The sequence below is a fragment of the Tachyglossus aculeatus genome, chromosome 12, assembly GCF_015852505.1.
Source record: "Tachyglossus aculeatus isolate mTacAcu1 chromosome 12, mTacAcu1.pri, whole genome shotgun sequence".
NCBI classification, from domain to species: domain Eukaryota; kingdom Metazoa; phylum Chordata; class Mammalia; order Monotremata; family Tachyglossidae; genus Tachyglossus; species Tachyglossus aculeatus.
Genome location: NC_052077.1, coordinates 22,624,299 through 22,646,133, shown reverse-complemented (window position 1 = coordinate 22,646,133; position 21,835 = coordinate 22,624,299). Strand labels below are relative to the sequence as shown.

Genomic DNA, 21,835 nt, shown 5'->3' with positions numbered 1-21,835 from the left:
AGATAGATGATGAAACAATCGTACTCTCTAATTCAGTTCATAGTTTGAATGATCTACTCTGGAATAAAGTTGTGTTTTTTTCCCTAAATGTTAGAAAGAGAATGAGATAGTTAAGTGATTTAAAACACTTCTATCTCCTCAGGCAGTCCTGGAATAAGCTGGAATAAGATTTTATATTTAAAAGCTGGAATGGATTGATTATAACAAAATCTAAAAATTATTACTTTGGCATTGGGGTTTCCTTGGAAAAGAAAAGAATTATTTAAACGTGCATCTGTGTAATTTCATATTTGTATAACAGTATGGTAAGTCTTCTACCTGAACAAAGTGGTCGTCTAAAATTTCAAAATGGCCAACTTCTTTCTAGCGTTTTAAAAATGTCCAGTCTTAATATGTGCCCAAGGCCAAGCAGCAGAAAATTAGTTCTTTGAATGGTGAATCATATAAATGATCTTTCACTGATGTTCATTGTAATTGGCACAATTTTTGTGAGGTTGGAACGAATCTGGGAGTAAAGAGGTGTGCGAGAGAGCGTGTGCGTGCGTGCACGCGCCATCCCAGGCTTTGACCAAAATTCCTTCTCCAGAAGCCCCATATACAAGTCTCAGCTGTTAAAATGTCTGGAGGTAGGCCCTGAATTTCAGTGCCGCCTTCAGTATTGTGGGTTTACTGACATTGCTAGGGAGGGCCATCAGTTGTTTGACTGGCAGGAGCAGTCTGCTTTCACTTCAGTAGTTTATAATTCCTGGCTATACTAGGATAGCGTGCAGTCCGCCAAGCAAGCAGGCAGGTCAGGACAGTGGGTAGGAGGTCTGAAAGACAAAAAGCAGCAGGCCTTGGTTTTCAGCTCTCATTTTTTTCTCGTCTTTTGAAGAAGACATTTCATTTGGAGTGTGTTGCTCTTGGCAATGTGCTTGCGTTACATGTAGAGTGATCACCGACCAGCAATCTTTAAAAATGTCAAAACCAGGAAAAGCTCCCCTAAACCATGGCTTGGTTCCTGTCGATCTTAAAAGTGCAAAAGAGCCTTTACCGCACCAAACTGTGATGAAGATATTTAGCATCAGCATCATTGCCCAGGGCCTTCCTTTCTGCAGGAGACGGGTAAGTTAGAAAAATTTGAATACTTTCTGGTTTGCTCAAAATCCAATGTACTCAAGGTTCGATTCTTCAAGAAATGCTTTGAAATGTATGTATTGTTTGAGCAGTTATGTAATATGAACTCAAAAGTTTTGGTTCATCTGTTAATGAAAAAAGTAATTCTTAATGATATTTTTGTGACCTAGTTATGTGGCTCAGGTATTAGTTTTTCTTTTTCTCATTACTTCGATATGGTCATGAGCACCTGAAGCTTGTATTGTCTAATTACTGTGCATATATACAATAAAATATAATATAGTTTATATAAATATTTAAAATATATATTCATATTTGCATATATATAGTTTTAAAGTACAATGATGCTGACACTAAAAATCAAAATTTTGTTTTTAGAACTTGTTTTAGATCACTATTCCATACTCTAGAAACCTTATGCTTATTAGAATTTCAAAGTTTTTGTGAGTTCATAAAATTGTGTTCCAGTAATATTATTAATCAAAATGGAATCACTTTTTTCTGTTCAGAAAATAAAAATAGCAGGTTTATATAGACAAACAGGATTTTCAAACTGACTACAGAATTATATTTGTGCTGTTGCCTCCAAATCATTAGCAATATAAGTTTTTAGCGTGTATTCACTTTGCCATATGCTATTTGCAGAGTAGCTTTGATCAAAACCAGAGCAGAATATACTCTCGTTGAATATATCTGTAGATCTCGTTGAAGGATATACAGTTGTTTTCAAAATTGTACTCAGTTTGACTGTGATCCTAATTTTCGCCATGGATTTTTTCCTTACTGTGGTCATTAGTAGAATTGTAATCTGTCTGAATAGAATTAGCATGAGAGAATTAGGCACATCTCTTGACAGGCCAACCCTTCAAAGGGTGTGTGTGTGTGTGTAATAGAGTCTCACTAATTTTGAGTTTTAAGTTGGTACAAAGATACAACATTTTCATAGTCATAACCAGTAAGCAAACATATTTCCTCAGTGGGTGCCTTGCTTAAAAATTTTAAGATGGAGTCAAAATACTAAATATGAAAACTCTTAAATGTCTTTTAAAAATTAAAAATACCTCATTTGTACGGGCTTACTATTATTCTTGCCTCTCTCACTTTTTTCTCTTCTTCTTGCCCCACCCTCATCTTTCTCAATATTATTATGATGTGCTTAATATGTGTCAAGCACTGTTCTTACTGCTGGGTTAGATGGAACTTATTCAGGATGGACACAGAATCTGTCCCAGAAGGGAGCTCGTAATGTAAGTAGGAGGGAGAACCAGTATTGAATCCCATTTTACAGATGAAGTGATGATTGATGATGGCTACTACTCTGCTTACTAGCAAAAAAACTGGCCCCTGCCTGCGAAATGATGATTCCATTGCTTTCGGAGCTGCTTGTGGGTTTCCGATCATAAGTCAGTTATCACTTTTGTATTTGACTAACAGTAGCTTTATTATAAAATACAATCTTAACAGTTGAAAGAAGAAAGTAGTAAAATATTTTTAATTTAAGGGATTTTTTTTAATTTAAGGAAATCTTAACACTTTTCCAAGTGACACACACAGCACATGCATTAACCTTCTGTTTCCTCAATTACGTGACCATTCAATCATATTTATTTATTGAGTGCTTACTGTGTGCAGAGCACTCTACTAAGCGCTTGGGAAGTACAAGTTTGCGTATATTGACTATATATTATCGCCACACAAATTGTTGTCCTGGGTCCATTTGGATTTTATTGCCCAACAATATTGAACTTTGTGGAAAATTTTAGCGTGAATATTTTATACGTACCACATAATAAATCAATCAGTGGTGTTCATTGGGCACTGATTAATTGTGTGCAGAACACTGAGCTAAGCAGTTCAGTTAATCATATTTATTGAGCACTTTGCAGAGCATTTGGCAAAGTAGAGTATAACAGGGTTGAGAGGCACCATCTCTGCCCACGGGGAGCTTATAGTCTAGAAACATTAAATTAAAATTGCAGAAAGGGGAAATGGCCGAGTGTAAGGATAAGTGCCGTGCGGCAGAGGATGAGGTGAATATTAATTGCTTAAAAAGTGATATAGATATATATATATAGAGAGAATTCTTTTAATTATTTTAAAGTGTAACGTTGACGAGTATCTTTTTAAGTGGAATGCTTTTTGAGCAGCAACACTAACCTAATATTGTTTTAGTTATCGTACTACACATATATTTGCGTGGGCTTCTATAAACTAAAATGACAGTACATTTGAGGTAAATGTAATTGTCATAATTTTTTATGATTCCTCAAGTTATTCCCGAGGCCATTATCTTTGTAATGCTCAAGTTAACTCCTCTTGATAAATTCAGTAAATGCCAATCTTGCATTTAGGATAGAATTAAAGTTATATCTTTCTCTTGAGCATGTTTTAATCAAAATAGCAATAAATGTTATGTACTAACTTTCGGTTTGCCTAGAAAAGCAAGGATTATCAAATGCTGTTAATTTAGTTATTTTTTCCCATTGTTTCGGAGCTTGCAGTTTTTTCCCCTTAAAATATTTTTCAACTAAAAAAAAGAACATTTCAAAATGTGCTTTGTGTGGCTTTGGAGTAAAAATACATGTGAGAGGTGACCATTCAGATCTCTTGAATCCCTTGCATTAGTTATATTCAGCTTCTCACAAGCAGTTTGCTATAAATGGTCACAGGGTGTAAAGCAGATTGCCGCCTGCATTTTGGAGGTCATTTGTGGCAAGTAGCGTGCTGCGTTTTGTAACCCATTTCAGATCTAGTGCCTGGTCCTTTACCATTCTGTTAATGCAGCTTGTAAAAATCGGTATGGGTGTTTGCAAAGTAAAATGACCATCACTGAGTTGATTAATTCTTTAAGAACAAAACATGATTATAGCCAGAGATTCGATATTAAAACTTCCCTAATATGTCCTGATGGAATATATCTCAGTAGAAAATAAAATTAATCATTAGTAAAACGGACAAATTGATCCACTCAGCTTGCAGTTTTTCAATTAGACCGAGACTTAGGTTGTACCCCACAAAGCTGTCTGGAAATGAACTGCTCACTTTTTGTCAAGAAATGAATTGTTTTTCCAGAACCAGGGTTACCTGTTATTTACTAGTGGTGAGTAGTTTGTGAGTGTTAAAATGAGGCCTAGCATTATATCAACACATTTCTGAAACCATTCCTTTTCAAATATGCAAAATCAAGTGTTGCAGCTTATAGTTTTTTTGATGTTTCAGGGTTTATTCCTTTTTTGGACATTTATAGTTTTTATGATTTTGATATACAGTGTTATCCTCTCAGAAGAAGTGTATATAAATCTATAAGAAATATATGCTTTGTCCCATTAATTCATTCATTCAGTCATATTTTTTGAGCTCTTCCTGTGTGCAGAGCACTGCACTAAGCGCTTGGGAAGTACAAGTCAGCAACATATAGAGACAGTCCCTAGCCAACAGCGGGCTCACCGTCTAGAAGGGGGAGACAGACAACAAAACAAAAAGCAATTATCACCATGTTTTATGCTAAATATGCCTGTGGATTTGCACATCATATAATAAATGTATAGTGTGTGTAAATGATCCATTTTTCAGGAGTCATTAAAGACAATTGAAACTCAATAATTACATAGAAAACTTTCACGTGAAATGAGAGTACAGATATAATTTGAGTATAGTTTGTGAAAATGTAACAATAGGCATCTTATGGGGAAAAGCAGTTAATTCATTCAAAAGAGTATGGTGCTTTGCAGTTATATAGTAGCAGTATCTGTTGTGGTGGGGAAATTGCTGAAGCCATAAACTTCATTAGTCAGTAGTACTTACCTCAGTTCCATCTCACTCTTCATTCCTCCAAATCCCAAATATTAACTGTAATTGATATTAAGTAGACATTCCTTATTCCTTCGTCAGATAGAGGAGCTAATGATCAGCTACTGACCAATATAGAGGCTGCCAGAGAAAAAAGGGAGAGCATTAAGGGGTCTGATGATTCATTATCTTGTACCCTCAGTAATCTTGGGTTGGTACCGATTGCTTTTAGAACTGATTTTGTACCCATGCAGTATGTGATGGTGCTTGGATCTGAAATCACAGATGTAAAAATAGGCAACACTAGATGATATGTACAATTTTGAATATGACGTTATGTAAAATTTTTCAGAATAATCACATTCCAAGTTCTTTGTCACAGCTTTAGATCTATACTATCCCATTTTCCTTGTTGGGTTGTTTTGTCAATTTCTTACCTACCATAGTTAAGTGAAATTCTAAGAGAGTTTGGGTTTTTTAAAAATTCATTTGGTTCTCTTACAATTTGGGGAAAAGGATCTTGATGAACTTTGCATTAGTAAAAATTGTTATACTTATGCAGTCTCTGACACCCCGCGATCATGGACAGAAACGTTTCTTTCGATATTTATTTTGGGAGAACTTACTCTCTGCATCTTTGGGAATCACTCTTAAAATGCGGAAGGAATAATTTGCCATTCTCTGTTAAACATTTGTATAGCTCCTAAACGATACCGGGCATTGTAGTAGGTGCTACCAAGAGTAGGGGCACAATTTAGGGTAGGCTTGATCCCTGCCCTCTGAGTGCATATAATCTAGAATCTGTAAATACAGCACTTACAGGTGTCCAACACTTTGCAGCGATTCTTTCAACGAACAAGGTCATTTTAAAGTCAGTGGTTTGACACCTGAGTTCTGGCCGACCTGGAGCTTCTCTTCCATAATCCGTTTTGCTCGTTGGTAACGTGCATTTGTTCTTAATGTTAGCGTTCCCCCTTTAGCTTTATTTTCCTCTCTCTGCCTTCTTTCTTTTCCCCTTCTGCTTTCCGGGCGGTCTGATGCATAACACTCCTGTGTATACTCACCCTATGCCCAGCATTTACAGCTCTCCCAAATCACAGAATATACCTCAGACTCAGTGTGGTTTCCTCTTGCCAGAGTTTTGAAAGAATATTTCCTTTTCCTGACCTCCAGGGCCAGGCTTAGAGGGAAAAGGGATTTATGTGTTTATTGTGTAGTGAGTGCAGTTTGGTGTAGAAAAAAAAAAAAGTATTCTTTTTTTGATGGCCTAAAGAAAGGGATCTAGGGGCCTACCTCATTTTTCTATTAAAAAATAGATTCATTTAATAGGCCTATCTTTGCAATGCCTTTCTCAATTCGCAACTGTGCAGTAATATGAGGGAGACCAATTCTGGACATTTAGCTAAGTAGCCCTAAAGTAAAATAAAGCTGCTTCCGTCTTTAAATTAATTCCCTAGAAGACATTTTTCTCTATTTTGCATATACAGCTATTCAGTAACTGATAAGGTGAAATAAGCCTATTTCCCCTCTCTAGCTTTCCTGAGTTTGAAGCAGCTTATTTGCAATTATCTTAGAAAGATTTTAACTGGGTAAAATGGCCCATAGAGCAAGGATGCAGTTTGGTATTGAACCTTTCCACAGGCTTAAGTGACGATGGAAGTTTTTTGCTGCCATTTCAGGCATTCTTTACGGACCCCCGTACCCCCCCAACCAAACCAGCAGCTGCAAGTCTGTGCACAGCATGAAATCCAAATGACCACAAGTAGGGGGACATTATCACTTTTCACCCTTTGCCATCTCAAGTATACATCAATGGGTCTGGTGTCAGGGATGACCCTTTGACAGGAGGGAGAGAACAGCAGCAACAGAAATAGCTACGGCGACTTCTCTCAGCCCTCCATCTTGTTAGATCTCACCCAAGGAACAAGGCTTCCAGATATCATCAACTTTGGAATCTTTCCTGAGGCCACACAGAGTAGAAGAGAGATAAGGACAGGGATTTTATTTTAATTTATTTCAATGTCTGTCTTCCCCCTCTAGACTGTGAGCTCCCTGTGGGCAGGGAATGCGTCTGCTAACTCCGTACTCTTCTAAGAACTTAAGACAGTGGTCTGCATGGAGTAAGTGCTCAATAAATACGATTGATTTCTTGATTGATTGGATAGTGGGGGTGAGAAAGCTGGAAATTCTATCTGATAATTAGGAGTGAGCTCTGACATCAAGGTTCCTTAAGCAAGTGCAAGGAGGCATGGTGAGAGTAGAAAGGCCATGGGCCTGAATATGAGACCTAGGTTCCAGTACCAGCTCTGCTAGTGACCTGCTGTGGGACCTTTGGCAAACCACTAAACCTCTTTGGATTAATTCCCTCCAACCCCCACCCCACCTCTGTGCCCAAATCATCATGGATAAGTACACTAAGAATAAAATGAAGATATTGATGTGAGCGTGTTCTGGAAAAACAAGGAGCACTTCACACATTCTCTTCTCCGTCAAGCTCCGAAGTATTTTTACTGACTTGAATAGAGTGCTAGAAGTCCATTAATTTACCACAGATAATCGCACATATATAGTGTCTTATCACAAGATGCCTTTTTGCTGCATATGATACTTTGAAAATGAAATCTTTACATAGGTACATGTAAATCTAGTTCTTAAATTTGTTATTGGCACACATCATTTAATCCTGTGAATATTTTTAATCACTTTTTTCAGCATTTATTAGTCCTTTTTTCGTCATGGAAACGCCTTTCATGTACTTTACATTATTTACTATGACAAAACTACAATTCATGTTGTTCTTTCACTTAACACTCAACTTTAATGGAGCCATTTGAGAGTGCCAACCAGGATAGAGCAGAATTATCTGTCTGAAGTCAAAGGCCCCAGGAAAGGGAGGTGTGCCCTGCTGTAGGTACTTCTACCCATTTTAGCTCATTAATCCAAGCGCTTATCGTATTCTGCCTTGATTACTGTATCAGCCTTCTTATTGATGTTCCTGCCTCCTGTCTTTCCCCACTCCAGTCCGTATTTCGCTCTGCTGCCCGGACCATTTTTCTACAAAAACGTTCAGTCCATGTTTCCGCACTCCTCAAGAACCTCCAAGCGTTGCCCATCCACCTCCGCATCAGTCAGAAACTCCGTACCATTGGCTTTAAGGCACTAAATCACCTTGCCCCCTCCGACCTCACCTCACTACTCCCAAACAGCCCAGCCAGTGCTCTTCGCTCCTCTAATCTCATGTATCTTGATGCCAACCTCTGGCCCACATCCTGCCTCTGGCCTGGAACACCTTCTCTTTTCTTATCCTACAGACAGTGCCTCTCCCTGCCCTCAAAGCCTTATTGATCTCTTCCAAGAGGCCTCCCCTGACTAAACCCTCTTATCCTTTTCTTCCACTCCCTTCTGTGTCACCACCACCCCTCAGCCCCACAGCACTTATGTACGTACCTGTAATTTATTTATTTACACTAATTCCTGACTCCCTTCTAACCTGTAAGCTCGTTGTGGGCAGGGAATGTGTCTATTAAATTTTGTAGTCTCCCAATCACGTACTACAGTGCTCTGCACGTGGTACGTGATCAGTAAATATGATTGATTGATTTTATCTGTGGCCTGCAGAGCTAAGAAACTACTGTTTGCCTCTAGATATATAGAAGGGGAAGCCATGTGACCTAGTGGATGCAGCACTGTCCTGGGAGTCATGTGCCACTTTGCCTTGTGACCTGAGGCAAGTCACTTCATTTCTCTGTGCCTGTTACCTGGCCTGTAAAATGAGGATTGAGACTGTGAGCCCCATGAGGGACAGTGACTCTGTCCAACCGGATTTTCTCGTATCTGCCCCAGCATTTAGAGCAGTGCTTGACACATAGTAAGCGTGGGCTTTGGAGTCAGAGGTTGTGGGTCCAAATTCCGGCTCTGCCAATTGTCAGCTGTGTGACTTCGGTTAAGTCACTTAACTTCTCTGGGCTTCAGTTACCTCATCTGTAAAATGGGGATTAAGACTGTGAGCCCCTTGTGGGGCAACCTGATCACCTTGTAACCTCCCCAGTGCTTAGAACAGTGCTTTGCACATAGTAAGCACTTAATAAACGCCATCATCATTATTATTAACAAATACCATTAGAACTTATTTCTACCGTCACACTTCTTGTATATAACTCGTCAAAATTTACAGGTTTAGCCATTTGGGGGAGTTCTTTCTAAGGGCGGGCATATAAATGGGCATCAAGGTGCCACGTGAGTCCAGGACCAGCTACAGAAGGTAGGACGGAGAGGCAGGGCAGCCGGCCAGAGGGGACGGAGTGGCAGTAGGGCAACCTGGACCCTTGCAAGTAATTTCTAGTGAGAACTTTTGAAGCACAGCAGTTATAAGATTTGCTAGCCTTAGGATTCAAGTTGTTAGTAGATTGCTTTTATGGGTTTTTTATTATTATCAAATAATCGTATTTATTGACCGAGCACCATACCAAGCGTTTGGGAGAGTGCAGTATGACAGAATCAGCAGATATATGCCCTGCCTATAACAGGCTTACAGTCTAAAAGGGGAAACAGACATTAATCATCATCATCATCATCATCAATCGTATTTATTGAGCGCTTACTATGTGCAGAGCACTGTACTAAGCGCTTGGGAAGTACAAATTGGCAACATATAGAGACAGTCCCTACCCAACAGTGGGCTCACAGTCTAAAAGGGGGGAGACAGAGAACAAAACCAAACATACTAACAAAATAAAATAAATAGAATAGATATGCACAAGTAAAATAAATAAATAAATAGAGTAATAAATTTGTACAAACATATATACAGGTGCTGTGGGGAAGGGAAGGAGGTAAGATGGAGGGGATGGAGAGGGGGAATGTGAATAAATAAGGACTTTATAATAATTTATGAATTAAATATTCACATTCATTAATGTGAATAAATAAGGACTTTATAATAATTTATGACCTCTTTGACACCAACATGGTTTTGTGTGATGTCATCAATTTATGCTATGTACCCTGTGATGGGATGCCCCCCTCTAGTAAAGATGGGGCGGGGGGGCCCAGGAAGAGGGGGCCGATGTTTTCCCGTTGTAAGGGCGGCCAAATGTCTGAAGCCAGCCACTGAGGCTGTAACGGAGAAGTGGTCTGCTTTTTCTAGAAGTGCTTTGTTGAAATTACTAAGATGAAATGGGGGCTAGAATTTACAAGACCTATCCTGGAAGCTTGAAATCCAACCTTAATTATTCGTGAGCTATTAAAAACAGAAACCAATTTGAGTTACTTTAGCCTTTATAGAGATGAGATGTCGAAATTGCCTGGTGAGTGCTTTTTCTACTCAGTTTTAGGAAAGTTTAATTAGGTATGAGAATTTTGGAGAAACCTATGCTCAACAGAAATCTAATAACAATTTTCTAAATTCATTTCCATTCTGAAGGCATTCAAATTCATTATCATGCCTGAAAAGCAATTTAGCACGTAGGACAGTTATAAAACCCAACTCCACAGCACTATGGGTAGGGACCGTCTCGATATGTTGCCAACTTGTACTTCCCAAGCGCTTAGTACAGTGCTCTGCACACAGTAAGTGCTAAATAAATATGATTGAATGAATGATGTAAATATCAGTAATTTATTTCTATTACTGTTTATATTCCCAACCTCCCCCCTCCAACTCCCTGGCCTCCCCACCCCTCCTCTCCTCCTCCCACCCCCTGACCCAAACTGTAAGCTCCCTGTGGACAAGAAATTGAATTGGAAGCCGCATGGTCTAGTGGGTAGACCGTGGGCATGGGAGTCCAAAGGACCTGGGTTCTAATCCTGGCTCCACCACCTGTCTGCTGGGTGACACTGGGCAAGTCACTTCACTTCTCTGTGCCTCAGTTACCTCATCTGTAAAATGGGGATTAGGACTGCGAGCCCCATGTGGGACAGGGCCTAGGTCCAACCGGATTAGCTTGTATCTACCCCAGTGCTTAGTGCAGAGCTTGGCATGTAGTAAATACGTAACAAATACCATAAAAAAGAAACGTGTCTCCCAACTCTTTTGTGCTGTCCCAAATGCTTAGTACAGTTCTCTGTACACAGTAAGCACTAAGTAAAAAACATTGATGGGTTTTGTGCCTAGATTTGAATTAGTTACTTCAAGAACTCTCTGCTTTCTCCTGTTATGTTCCTCCAAATCTATTTGCTGACCGGCCCGTTGGAATGGTCGTCTGTTCAGCAAAGGGATTTGACAGGATTGCAGAACACATGGTCATGTGTCGCCTTTGATCACATTTCAAAAAACAACTTCTCTAATTACTGCATCTTAAATGGGTACAAAGCAAATAATTATAAAATTTGCCTACTAATTTTCGTGAAAAGTTTCTCTCCAGAGTCCTTAATGATGTACATTCTCTTGGTTTTTGCCTAGACATTCACACTGGAATTCAGTTAATCCAGCCGATAAAGAAAATTTCACATGTATATAATAGACTCAATTGTTGCTGTGCAAAAAAAAAGGAATTTTTTTTTTTGTAGGTCTCTAAAGCGTAGCACCTTACCGTATCTAGCTGATCTTGTAGTTCTGTTTTAAGTTTCAGCCTATCTCATTAGTAGGTAATTTTCCCAAGTACTTTGTCAAGGGAAAATTAATATTCATGCTGATTAAAAACTTCTTGGCATTTTAATTGCAATATAGTGTTAATAGGCTTGTATTACGTTGATATTGGGTATAATTGATCTTCAGGTTGAAGCAACGTGGCTTTTCTTGTATATTTTTGCCGTTTAATAGTACCGGGGTTGTTCGTCAACACACATCAACCAGAATGTCCTGTAAGGAGATACAGAGAAATCAGTTTAATTTAGAATGTTCAATAGCCAGAACATGTTTGGTACAAAAGTAAATGAGGCTATTTTTTTTTCTTCTGACTGGAATAGTCAGTAAATGGATGCCCTGTCTGTATAGTTTGATCATTTGGTGTGGCAGTCTTCACAAATGAAGTAGTTTCTTAGGTGGCTTATTTTTGTGTGTGTGTTTGTGTATGTGTGTGCGCTTGCGTGCACACACGCAGACACACAGACACATACGCTCTTTTTTTTTTTCAAACTTACGAATAGACTTTTACGTTGCTTCAGCGGAATCCTAAGTGTGACGGTTGTCAAGTGCAAATGGCAGGCTTTTCCAAAGTACGGTGCTATTAATAAAGTCCACCCTAAGATTACTTCTCCTGATAACAGTAGCAGCTGGCAAAAATGCTTGCATATTTGTTATAGCACCACTGGATTCAGCCTTGGATTTCTGTCATAACTTAGAATAAAGACGGGTTAAAGTCCAGCTTCTTTTCAGTGTAGAAGAAATTCTTTCTAAAGACTTATCTTTCCCCCTCTAGATTGTAAATCACTGTGGGTAGAGAAGGTGTCTACCAAGTCTGTTGTATCGTATTCCCCCAAGCACTTTGTACAGTGCTCTGCATACAGAATGTGCTCAATAAATATGAGTATCTTCTTTGTTCCAAATTGCTAGTATTTCAAAGTATATTTGGGAGTTAATTATACATATGGGTATTCATCCTTGCCCCAGAGTTTTTTTCTTATTTTAGCAAAAGAAGCTATGTTTTGTTTTTTATTGTATTTATTAAACACTTAACATGTGCCAGGCACTGTGCTAAATCCAGGGGCATTTGCAAGCTTATCAGATTGCACATTATAGCCATTGTTCTACATGGGCTCACTGTCTTAATCCCCATTTTGCAGCTGAGGTAAAAGAGGCAGAGAGAAGTTAAGTGATTTGCCCAAGGTCACACAGCAAACAAGGGGCGGAACTGGGATTAGAACCCATGACCTTCTGACTAGCAAGCCTGTGATCTATCCACAAGGCCACACTACTTCTCAAATTGTTTCAGCCGTTCATTTAAAAAGTTTTCATCCGTGCAATTGATTAAACACAAGGAATTTCAACTATTTTTTTTAATTTATGGAGAAATTTTGATACACCGTTTACTGGGGCTTCTCCTAAATGGAATCTGTGATCAGAGGTGAGGGTTCAGGATTTCCTTCAGGGCACTTCTGGCTCCTGGCAAAAATCTGAGAACAAAGGCGAAGGTGATCATCATCAATTGTATTTATTGAGCGCTTACTGTGTGCAGAGCACTGTACTAAGCGCTTGGGAAGTACAAGTTTGCAACATATAGAGACAGTCCCTACCCAACAGTGGGCTCACAGTCTAAAAGGTGATGGACTATCACAGTTAGGGATAGCAGAGGTGAAGGCAGCAGCATTTCAGCAGTGATCATTCCGGCTGCTGCCTGTTAACACAGACACAGACAGTCCCGGAAATTCTGGCAATCAGTTGGCACTGATAATAATAATAATAATAATAATAATAATAATAATAGCATTTATTAAGCACTGATCACCACCACTCTTCCAAATTACCACAAGTTCTTCCTGACCCCAGCCAGACCTTACTATGTATACTGTATGGCTGAACCCAACAAGGGAGCTGAGTGAACTCTCGCAGTTTATCCAGTTTTCTTTCACTGTGAGTGTTGTGTTGTTGCAAAAGTCCGGTTCAGGAATACTTGGGTTGCGTTTCCCCTGTGCAACACACTGGGCAGATGTTAATGCACACAGCTCTTCCATGTTGTGCCATATCCAATTAGGCCCACACTTTTGTCTCCCCCTTTTAGACTGTGAGCCCACTGTTGGGTAGGGACTGTCTCTATATGTTGCCAACTTGTACTTCCCAAGCGCTTAGTACAGTGCTCTGCACACAGTAAGCGCTCAATAAATACGATTGATTGATTGATTGATTTTGGAAGTACACTTCCAGACAGCATTCTAGCCAAAACACATAGAACTGAATATATTTACATATCGTGTAGTAACATTTTTTTGTTTGTTTCTTGCACCCGTTTCCTGTAGAGTGGCCTCTTTTAAGTACAAGTTCCTTGAATTCAGGAACTGGTTCTTATTTGTGGATGTCTTCACAGGTGCTCAGGCCCCCTTCCTGATTGCCTACTAAATCAATCAATCAATCAATCGCATTTATTGAGCGCTTACTGTGTGCAGAATCAATCAATCAATCAATCAATCGTATTTATTGAGCGCTTACTGTGTGCAGAGCACTGTACTAAGCGCTTGGGAAGTACAAGTTGGCAACGTATAGAGACGGTCCCTAAAGTGTTTGTAAAAGAATAGATTAATCAGTGGTATTTATTGAGTGCTTACTGTGGTGCAGAACACTCAACTAAGGACTTAGAAAGACGTTCAATAAATTTTGAGATGATGATGATGTAACTGACTGCATGTAACATTGCCCCCAAGTTACGTTCATTGTTGCAGTTTTCCCACTGTGGTAGTTTTTTCATTAGTTTCGGTTTGAAGCAGCGTGGCTTAGTGGAAATAATAATAATGATTAGGGTATTTGCTAAGCGCTTACTATGTGCCCAGCACTGTTCTAAGTGCTGGGGTAGATGCAGGGTAATCAGGTTGTCCCACGTGGAGCTCACACTTTTAATCCCCATTTTACAGATGAGGTAACTGAGGCGCAGAGAAGTTAAGTGACTTACCCAGGGTCACACAGTGGACAAGTGGCAGAGCTGAGATTAGTACTCATGCCCTCTGACTTCCAAATCTGTGCTCTTTCCACTAAGCTATGCTGCTTCTTTTCACTAAGAGCACAGACTTGGGAGTCAGAGGTAGTGGGTTCTAATCCCGGCTCCGCCGCTTGTCTGCTGTGTGACTCTGGGCAAGCCACTTAACTTCTCTGGGCCTCAATTCCCTCATCTGTAAAATGGGGATTACAACTATGAGCCCGCCCCTTGGGACAATCTTACTCCAGCACTTAGGACAGTGTTTGGCACATAGTAAGTGCTTAACAAATACCACAATTATTATTATCATTATTATTATCACAAACAACACCATTTTAAAATCATTGCCATGTGCAGTGGCAGCATACTCAGATTCAATGAGGAGGAGCTCATGTCTCATGCCCATAAATAGTACAGCTGAGAAGCAGCGTGACCTAGCAGAAAGAACAGGGGCCTGGCAATCATCATCATCATCATCAATCGTATTTATTGAGCGCTTACTGTGTGCAGAGCACTGTACTAAGCGCTTGGGAAGTACAAGTTGGCAACATATAGAGACAGTCCCTACCCAACAGTGGGCTCACAGTCTAAAAGGGGGAGACAGAGAACAAAACCAAACATACTAACAAAATAAAATAAACAAAATAGATATGTACAAGTAAAATAAATAAATAAATAGAGTAATAAATATGTACAAACATATATGCATATATACAGGCAATCAGAGGACCTGGGTTCTAATCAATCATATTTATTGAGCGCTTACTGTGTGCTGAGCACTGTACTAAGCGCTTGGGAAGTACAAGTTGGCGACATATAGAGACAGTCCCTACCCAACAGTGGGCTCACAGGCTAGAAGGGGAAGACAGAGAACAAAACCAAACATATTAACAAAATAAAATAAATAGAATAGATATGTACAAGTAAAATAATCTTTACTCCGCCAAAGGCATGCTGTGTAACCTTGGGCAAGTCACTTCTCTGCATCAGTTACCTCATCTATAAAATGGGGGCTAAGACTGTGAGACCCACGAGGGACATAGACTGTGTCCAACCTGATTAGTTTTTATCTACCCCAGTGCCTGTCACATAGTAAGCACTTAACAAATACCATTAAAAAAACAAACAAGCCAAAAAAACAAAAAGAGACTTTAAATACATAATATACTTGGGCTCTTGTCTTTTCCAATGTCCTGGGTAAGCTTAGTCCATCATATTGCAGGAAGAGTCCCTCCAGAACTTACCGTTTATTTAATTTTTCTTTAGTCTTAAATACCTTTTTGGCAACGATCTGCCCGTGGTAAGTCAGCAGTGTTTATTGAGGGCCCTCGGGCTGCAGGATGCTGTACTAGATTTGATTGAAAATGATGTATACATCTCATTGAATAGATGGGGACTTTTTGTTAGACGGTAACTTTAACTTTCTCTCTGATGTCCCTTGGCTTTTGTCCTATATATTGTTGAAGTAGAGCCAGCAATTTTCTAAATGACACACGCTGTCGGCTTGAAAGACTCGATGCGTTTCTAACGTCTACCAGAAAGATAGCTTACTCATTTGTGTCAAGGTAGAGAATATATTGGGAAGAGGCATTTTGATATTTTGCCCTTTCTGTACAAAACCAGAGACTAGTAGAAATCATCAAAAAATAACTTGACAGTACTTTCATAGTTGCCTGTTTCCCTTTTTCAAACTATTTACCCTGAGGAGTAAACAGGGAAATTGTTAAATTTTATTTTCTGATCATTTCTGGGCCTGACATGGCAGCTTTGTGACTCTCACAATACCTTCCTGATTAGAAAGGCAAGTAGATCATAATCATTGGTGATATGCTCGTTATGGCGGGGACTGTGTCTGCTAATTCTGCCGTACCCTATCAAGCGCTTAGTACAGTGCTGTGCACATAGTAAATGTTCAATAAATCTGATTGATTGATTCTTTATAAAGAATTGTGTACTTTTTTGGTGGAGGGCGGGATGGGGAATAGAAAGGGTCCCTACTGGAGGTTTTTTCCCTGTTCATGAAGACAGGTAAGTGCTGGGAAGGGAATTTGGAATGATAGTGATGGCTAGATATGGGGGAGAAGACCCTTGTTCATTTCAGGGAGTAGAAGAATGAAAGGGAAGAAGCCAGAGCTAATTGTTGTATACCAAAGGAAATATCGACCTAAGCATATGAAAAGAAAAGCTCCCCCTTCTATCATCATCATCATCAATCGTATTTATTGAGCGCTTACTATGTGCAGAGCACTGTACTAAGTGCTTGGGAAGTACAAATTGGCAACATATAGAGACAGTCCCTACCCAACAGTGGGCTCACAGTCTAAAAGGGGGAGACAGAGAACAAAACCAAACATACTAACAAAATAAAATAAATAGAATAGATATGTACAAGTAAAATAAATAGAGTAATAAATATGTACAAACATATATACATATATACAGACTGTCTTCTAGACTGTCTCCCCCTTCTAGACTGTGAGCCCACTGTTGGGTAGGGACCATCTCTATATGTTGCCAACTTGTACTTCCCAAGCGCTTAGTACAGTGCTCTGCACACAGTAAGTGCTCAATGAATACGATTGAATGAATGAATGAATGAAAAGCTGTTCTGGGTGGGGGACATAAAAGGAGGAAACATCTATTTATTAGAAAATTGATTTCCAAAAAGGTCCTTTGCCCTAAAATCAATCAATCCATCAATCAATCGTATTTATTGAGTGCTTACTGTGTGCAGAGCACTGTACTAAGCGCTTGGGAAGTACAAGTTGGCAACATATAGAGACGGTCCCTACCCAACAGTGGGCTCACAGTCTAGAAGGTGTGTAGCTCCTGATTTAGTTAATTATTTGAACATCCTTATCGTTATCCTAATTGTACAAATGAGGAAGTAGACAACACTGTGCAAAGTCACCTGACTGGCCAAGCCAGAATTAAACTGCTCAAGTTCTTAATCCCCCAAATTGTGGACATTTCCTTTGGGCTTCTTGTCTTGTCTTATTTACTGTGGAGCCGTCTCCGACCCATCGCGACTCCATGGACACATCTCTCCCAGAAGGCTCCATCTCCATCTCTAATCTAATCAGAAGCAGCATGGCTCAGTGGAAAGAGCACGGGCTTTGGAGTTAGAGGTCATGGGTTCAAATCCCGGCTCCGCCACTTGTCAGCTGTGTGACTTTGGGCAAGTCACTTAACTTCTCTGTGCCTCAGTTACCTCATCTGTAAAATGGGGATTAAGACTGTGAGTCCCACGTGGGACAACTGATCACCTTGTAACCTCCCCAGCTTAGAACAGTGTAAGCATTTAATAAATGCCATTATTATTAATCGTTATTATTAATAGTCGTTCTGGTAGTGGATCCAGAGAGTTTTCTTTGTAAAAATTTGGAAGTGGCTTACCATTGCCTCCTTCCTTGGGCCTCTTAATCTACGGATAATCAACAGTGTATCCATTTTTGTTACACTTTTAGCAGTTTCGGTAGATTGGCTAGTGATTCATCATTTTATATCACGAATGAAATCCCCCACTTCCTTGGATCTCGTCGAATATTTTCTCTGTAGCACCTCATGCCTTGGGGGTGTAGGAAGTGCATCTTAACGAGGACATAATAGAGCTGGAAAAGAACATCCAAGGAGGTCCCGGGATTGGTGATGCTTCCTGATGAGGATAGTTAGAAAGATGTAGGACTCTGTGATCATTCAGGTCAAGGGTCTGGAAGCGGTGTCTTCTCAGGACTGAGATCTGAAAAGTGAATGACTTCATCAGGACCACCCCATGACTTTAGCTTACCACATCCCTGCCCTCCATTCTCTCCCCCCCGCAACTCTCCCGCCAGGGCACCTTTTCAGGTCTGTCCCATCCATCCATCATCATCATCATCAATCGTATTTATTGAGCGCTTACTGTGTGCAGAGCACTGTACTAAGCGCTTGGGAAGTACAAATTGGCAACATATGGAGACAGTCCCTACCCAACAGTGGGCTCACAGTCTAAAAGGGGGAGACAGAGAACAAAACCAAACATACTAACAAAATAAAATAAATAGAATAGATATGTACAAATAAAATAGAGTAAAAAATATGTACAAACATATATACATATATACAGGTGCTGTGGGGAAGGGAAGGAGGTAAGATGGGGGGGATGGAGAGGGGGACGAGGGGGAGAGGAAGGAAGGGGCTCAGTCTGGGAAGGCTTCCTGGAGGAGGTGAGCTCTCAGCAGGGCCTTGAAGGGAGGAAGAGAGCTAGCTTGGCGGATGGCCAGTTCTCTTCCCCTATCTCCCTGTCTCCCTCTCCAATCACCATCCTCACAGCCCCATTTAAATAGGAGCCTTTCAAACTCCCCTTCCTCTCGGACCAGCTCCTGACCCAGTCGTCGCTCTTGCCATCACAAAGTCCTGGCTCAGTTCAGAGGATACTCTTTCCCTAGGAATCCTCCACAACTTCTCCCATTCCTGGGCTCGTCCGGTGGTCTACTGCTGGTAGAATCCTAGTTCCAGGCCTATTTTGTCCACCTCAGATTCATTCCTAGCTGCTATTATTCTGCCCTTCCTGCTGCTCAAACACACCTTCTACTCACCGAGTCTACGGAAAAATGCCATACCAACTCTTCCAAACCTTCTTCTCCTCCCTCCTGGAATTCACCTTCTTGCTCGCCCACCCCTGATATCCTTGCCAACTACTTTGTTGACAAAATGGGAATCCTTCAGTCGGTCAATCAGTGACATTTATTGAGCACTTACTGTGCTCCAAGCACTTTACTGAGTGTTTAGGAGAGCTCAGTACCAATAGAGGTGGTAGAAACATTCCCTGCCTGGAAGGAGCGTACAGTCCATCAGGTCCACCTGCCAGCCTCCTCCCGCCGCAGTTGAAATCTACTTTTCCAGACCATGTTGGGCCCAAGATGGGAACTCAGAATTCAGTGCTTTCCATTCACACTGGATCTCCTTTTGTGAGAGGATCCTAAGTACTTTGCAAATTTAAATCTTCAGATATACTTTTCTCAGTTTTAAGATGTAGCTCGTTTGACCATTCTTCTGCCGTGTGCTGTTTTGCTCAAATATTCAAACCTTTTTCTATATTAATAATAATGATGGCATTTATTAAGCGCTTACTATGTGCAAAGCATTCATTCATTCATTCATTCAGTCGTATTTATTGAGGGCTGTGTGCAGAGCACTGTACTAAGCGCTTGGGAAGTACAAGTTGGCAACATATAGAGATGGTCCCTACCCAACAGTGGGCTCACAGTCTAGAAGGGGGAGACAGAGAACAAAACAAAACATATTAACAAAATAAAATAAATAGAATATGTACAAGTAAAATAATCAATACGTAAAAACATATATACTATATATACGTATTTACGTATTGATTTTATATATATATATATATTATGAGAGAAGCATGTTGGCCTAGTGTAAAGAAAACGGGCCTTGGGGTTGGAGGACCTGTCTTCCAATCCCAGCTCTGCCAATTGCCTGCTCCGTGACCTTGGGCAAATCTTTGTGCCTCAGTTTTCTCATCTGTGAAATGGGCATTCGATTCCTGCCCTCCCTCCTTGTTGTGGGCAGGGAATGTGTCTGCTTATTGTTGTATTGTATTTGCCCCAGGGCTTAGTACAGTTCTCTGCGCACAGTGAGCACTGAATAAATACAATTGAATGTTTGAATTAATAATAACAATAATAATAATGGCATTAATTAAGCACTTACTATGTGCAAAGCACTGTTCTAAGCGCTGGGGAGGTTACAAGGTGATCAGGTTGTCCCACGGGGGGCTCACAGTCTTCATCCCCATTTTACAGATGAGGGAACTGAGGCACAGAGAAGTAAAGCGACTTGCCCAAAATCACATAGCCGACAGTTGGTGGAGCCGGGATTTGAACCCATGACCTCTGACTCCAAAGCCCTTGCTCTTTTCCACCAAGCCACGCTGCTTCTCTAGAGTGGCAGGATGTAAAAACATCAATTATTATCTAAAAATAGTGACTGCCTGCTACATGTGTAATACTGTTTAGGCACTTTAACGCGTGCATATCTGAATGAAATAGAAATTTCTTATTCTCCTGGGAACCTGGATAAGTATTGTTGATAAATCTACTTTCAATGCTAAGTAGTTAAATTGCATTTCTTTCATGTGGAACATTGCCATTTATTCCCTCACTCTCCAAATTGAGCTAGTAATGAATAAATGAATCAATTAATGGTATTTTTTGAGCACCTTTTATGTGCAGATCACTGAACTAAGCATATGGAAAGGTACAATGGAGTTAGCAGACATCATCTAGTGGGGAGAAAGATACGAAAGTATGTTATAGTTCTAGAGTCATCTATACAAGGGTTGTGAGTACTTAAGTGCTTAGTTGACGCAAAAGTGCTGATTTGGAAGTTGAGGGATATAAAGTAGGAGATTAGAGATGAATGGGGAAGACCTAAAGAAGGAGATGTGATTTCAGAAGGGCTTTGAAGATTGGAAGAGCTGTGGAATATTGGCTATGAATGGGGAGGGTATCATAGGCAGGGGAAAATTATCTTCATTATGACAAGTAAACCTCAGGAATTTGAAGAGCCGAATATTTAAACTCAAAGCAAATCATCATCATCATCAATCGTATTTATTGAGCGCTTACTGTGTGCAGAGCACTGTACTAAGTATTACACACGTACCTCTACAGTATTACACATGTAGCAGGCAGTCACTATTTTTAGAGCCGGATATTTAAACTCAAAGCAAATGATATGTGAGATTTCGTTTCGCAACTCAAGGAGATTTTAACAAGGTTCAAACTACTTTGAGAAGAAAATGGCATTTTTATATTGAGGATCACCAGAAAATGAAATTCATTCAAGATTTCCAAGGAATATTTAGCTGAACATTTAAAATAACAATCATTTTGAACACTGGCTATTTTTCCGGTTATGTATTTATCCATAGTACGAGGTCTTTGTCCTCACTCGGTGGGCTCTCTATATTCATTCAATCTATTGTCATTATTGAGCGCTTACTATGTGCATAGCACAGTACTAAGTGCTTGGGAGAATACAACATAACAAAGCTGGTACGACCCGTTCCCTGTTGGTAGACATGTTTCGTGCCCACAACAAGGAAGCAGCGTGGCTCAATGGATAGAGCTTGGATCTGGGTTCTAATCCCAGCTCCACCACATGTCTCTGTGACCTTGGGCAAATCACTTTACTTCTCGGGGCCTGCTGTCTCATCTGTAAAGTGTAGATCAAGAGGGTGAGTTCCCTAGAGAAGCAGCATAGATCATTGGAAAGAGCATGGGTTTGGGAGTCAGAGGTCATGGGTTCTAATCCCGGTTATCATCATCATACGATTGATTGATTGATCATCATCAATCTTATTT

The 21,835-nt window shown here is 40.1% G+C and overlaps 1 protein-coding gene across 6 annotated transcripts in view; it reads left to right on the top strand.

The window, feature by feature from the left end:
• FBXW7 (F-box and WD repeat domain containing 7) overlaps positions 1–21,835 on the top strand; it is a 166,538-nt gene that overhangs the window by 77,985 nt on the left and 66,718 nt on the right. The window contains exon 1 of one of the 6 annotated variants that reach the window (XM_038755286.1): positions 934–1,104. The exons of the other annotated variants lie outside the window; for them this stretch is intronic. Coding sequence (XP_038611214.1) covers positions 958–1,104 — 147 coding nt within the window. The 5' untranslated portion in view covers positions 934–957. Of the gene's footprint in view, positions 1–933; positions 1,105–21,835 lie in introns of those variants that run through there. 6 annotated transcript variants of the gene reach the window in all.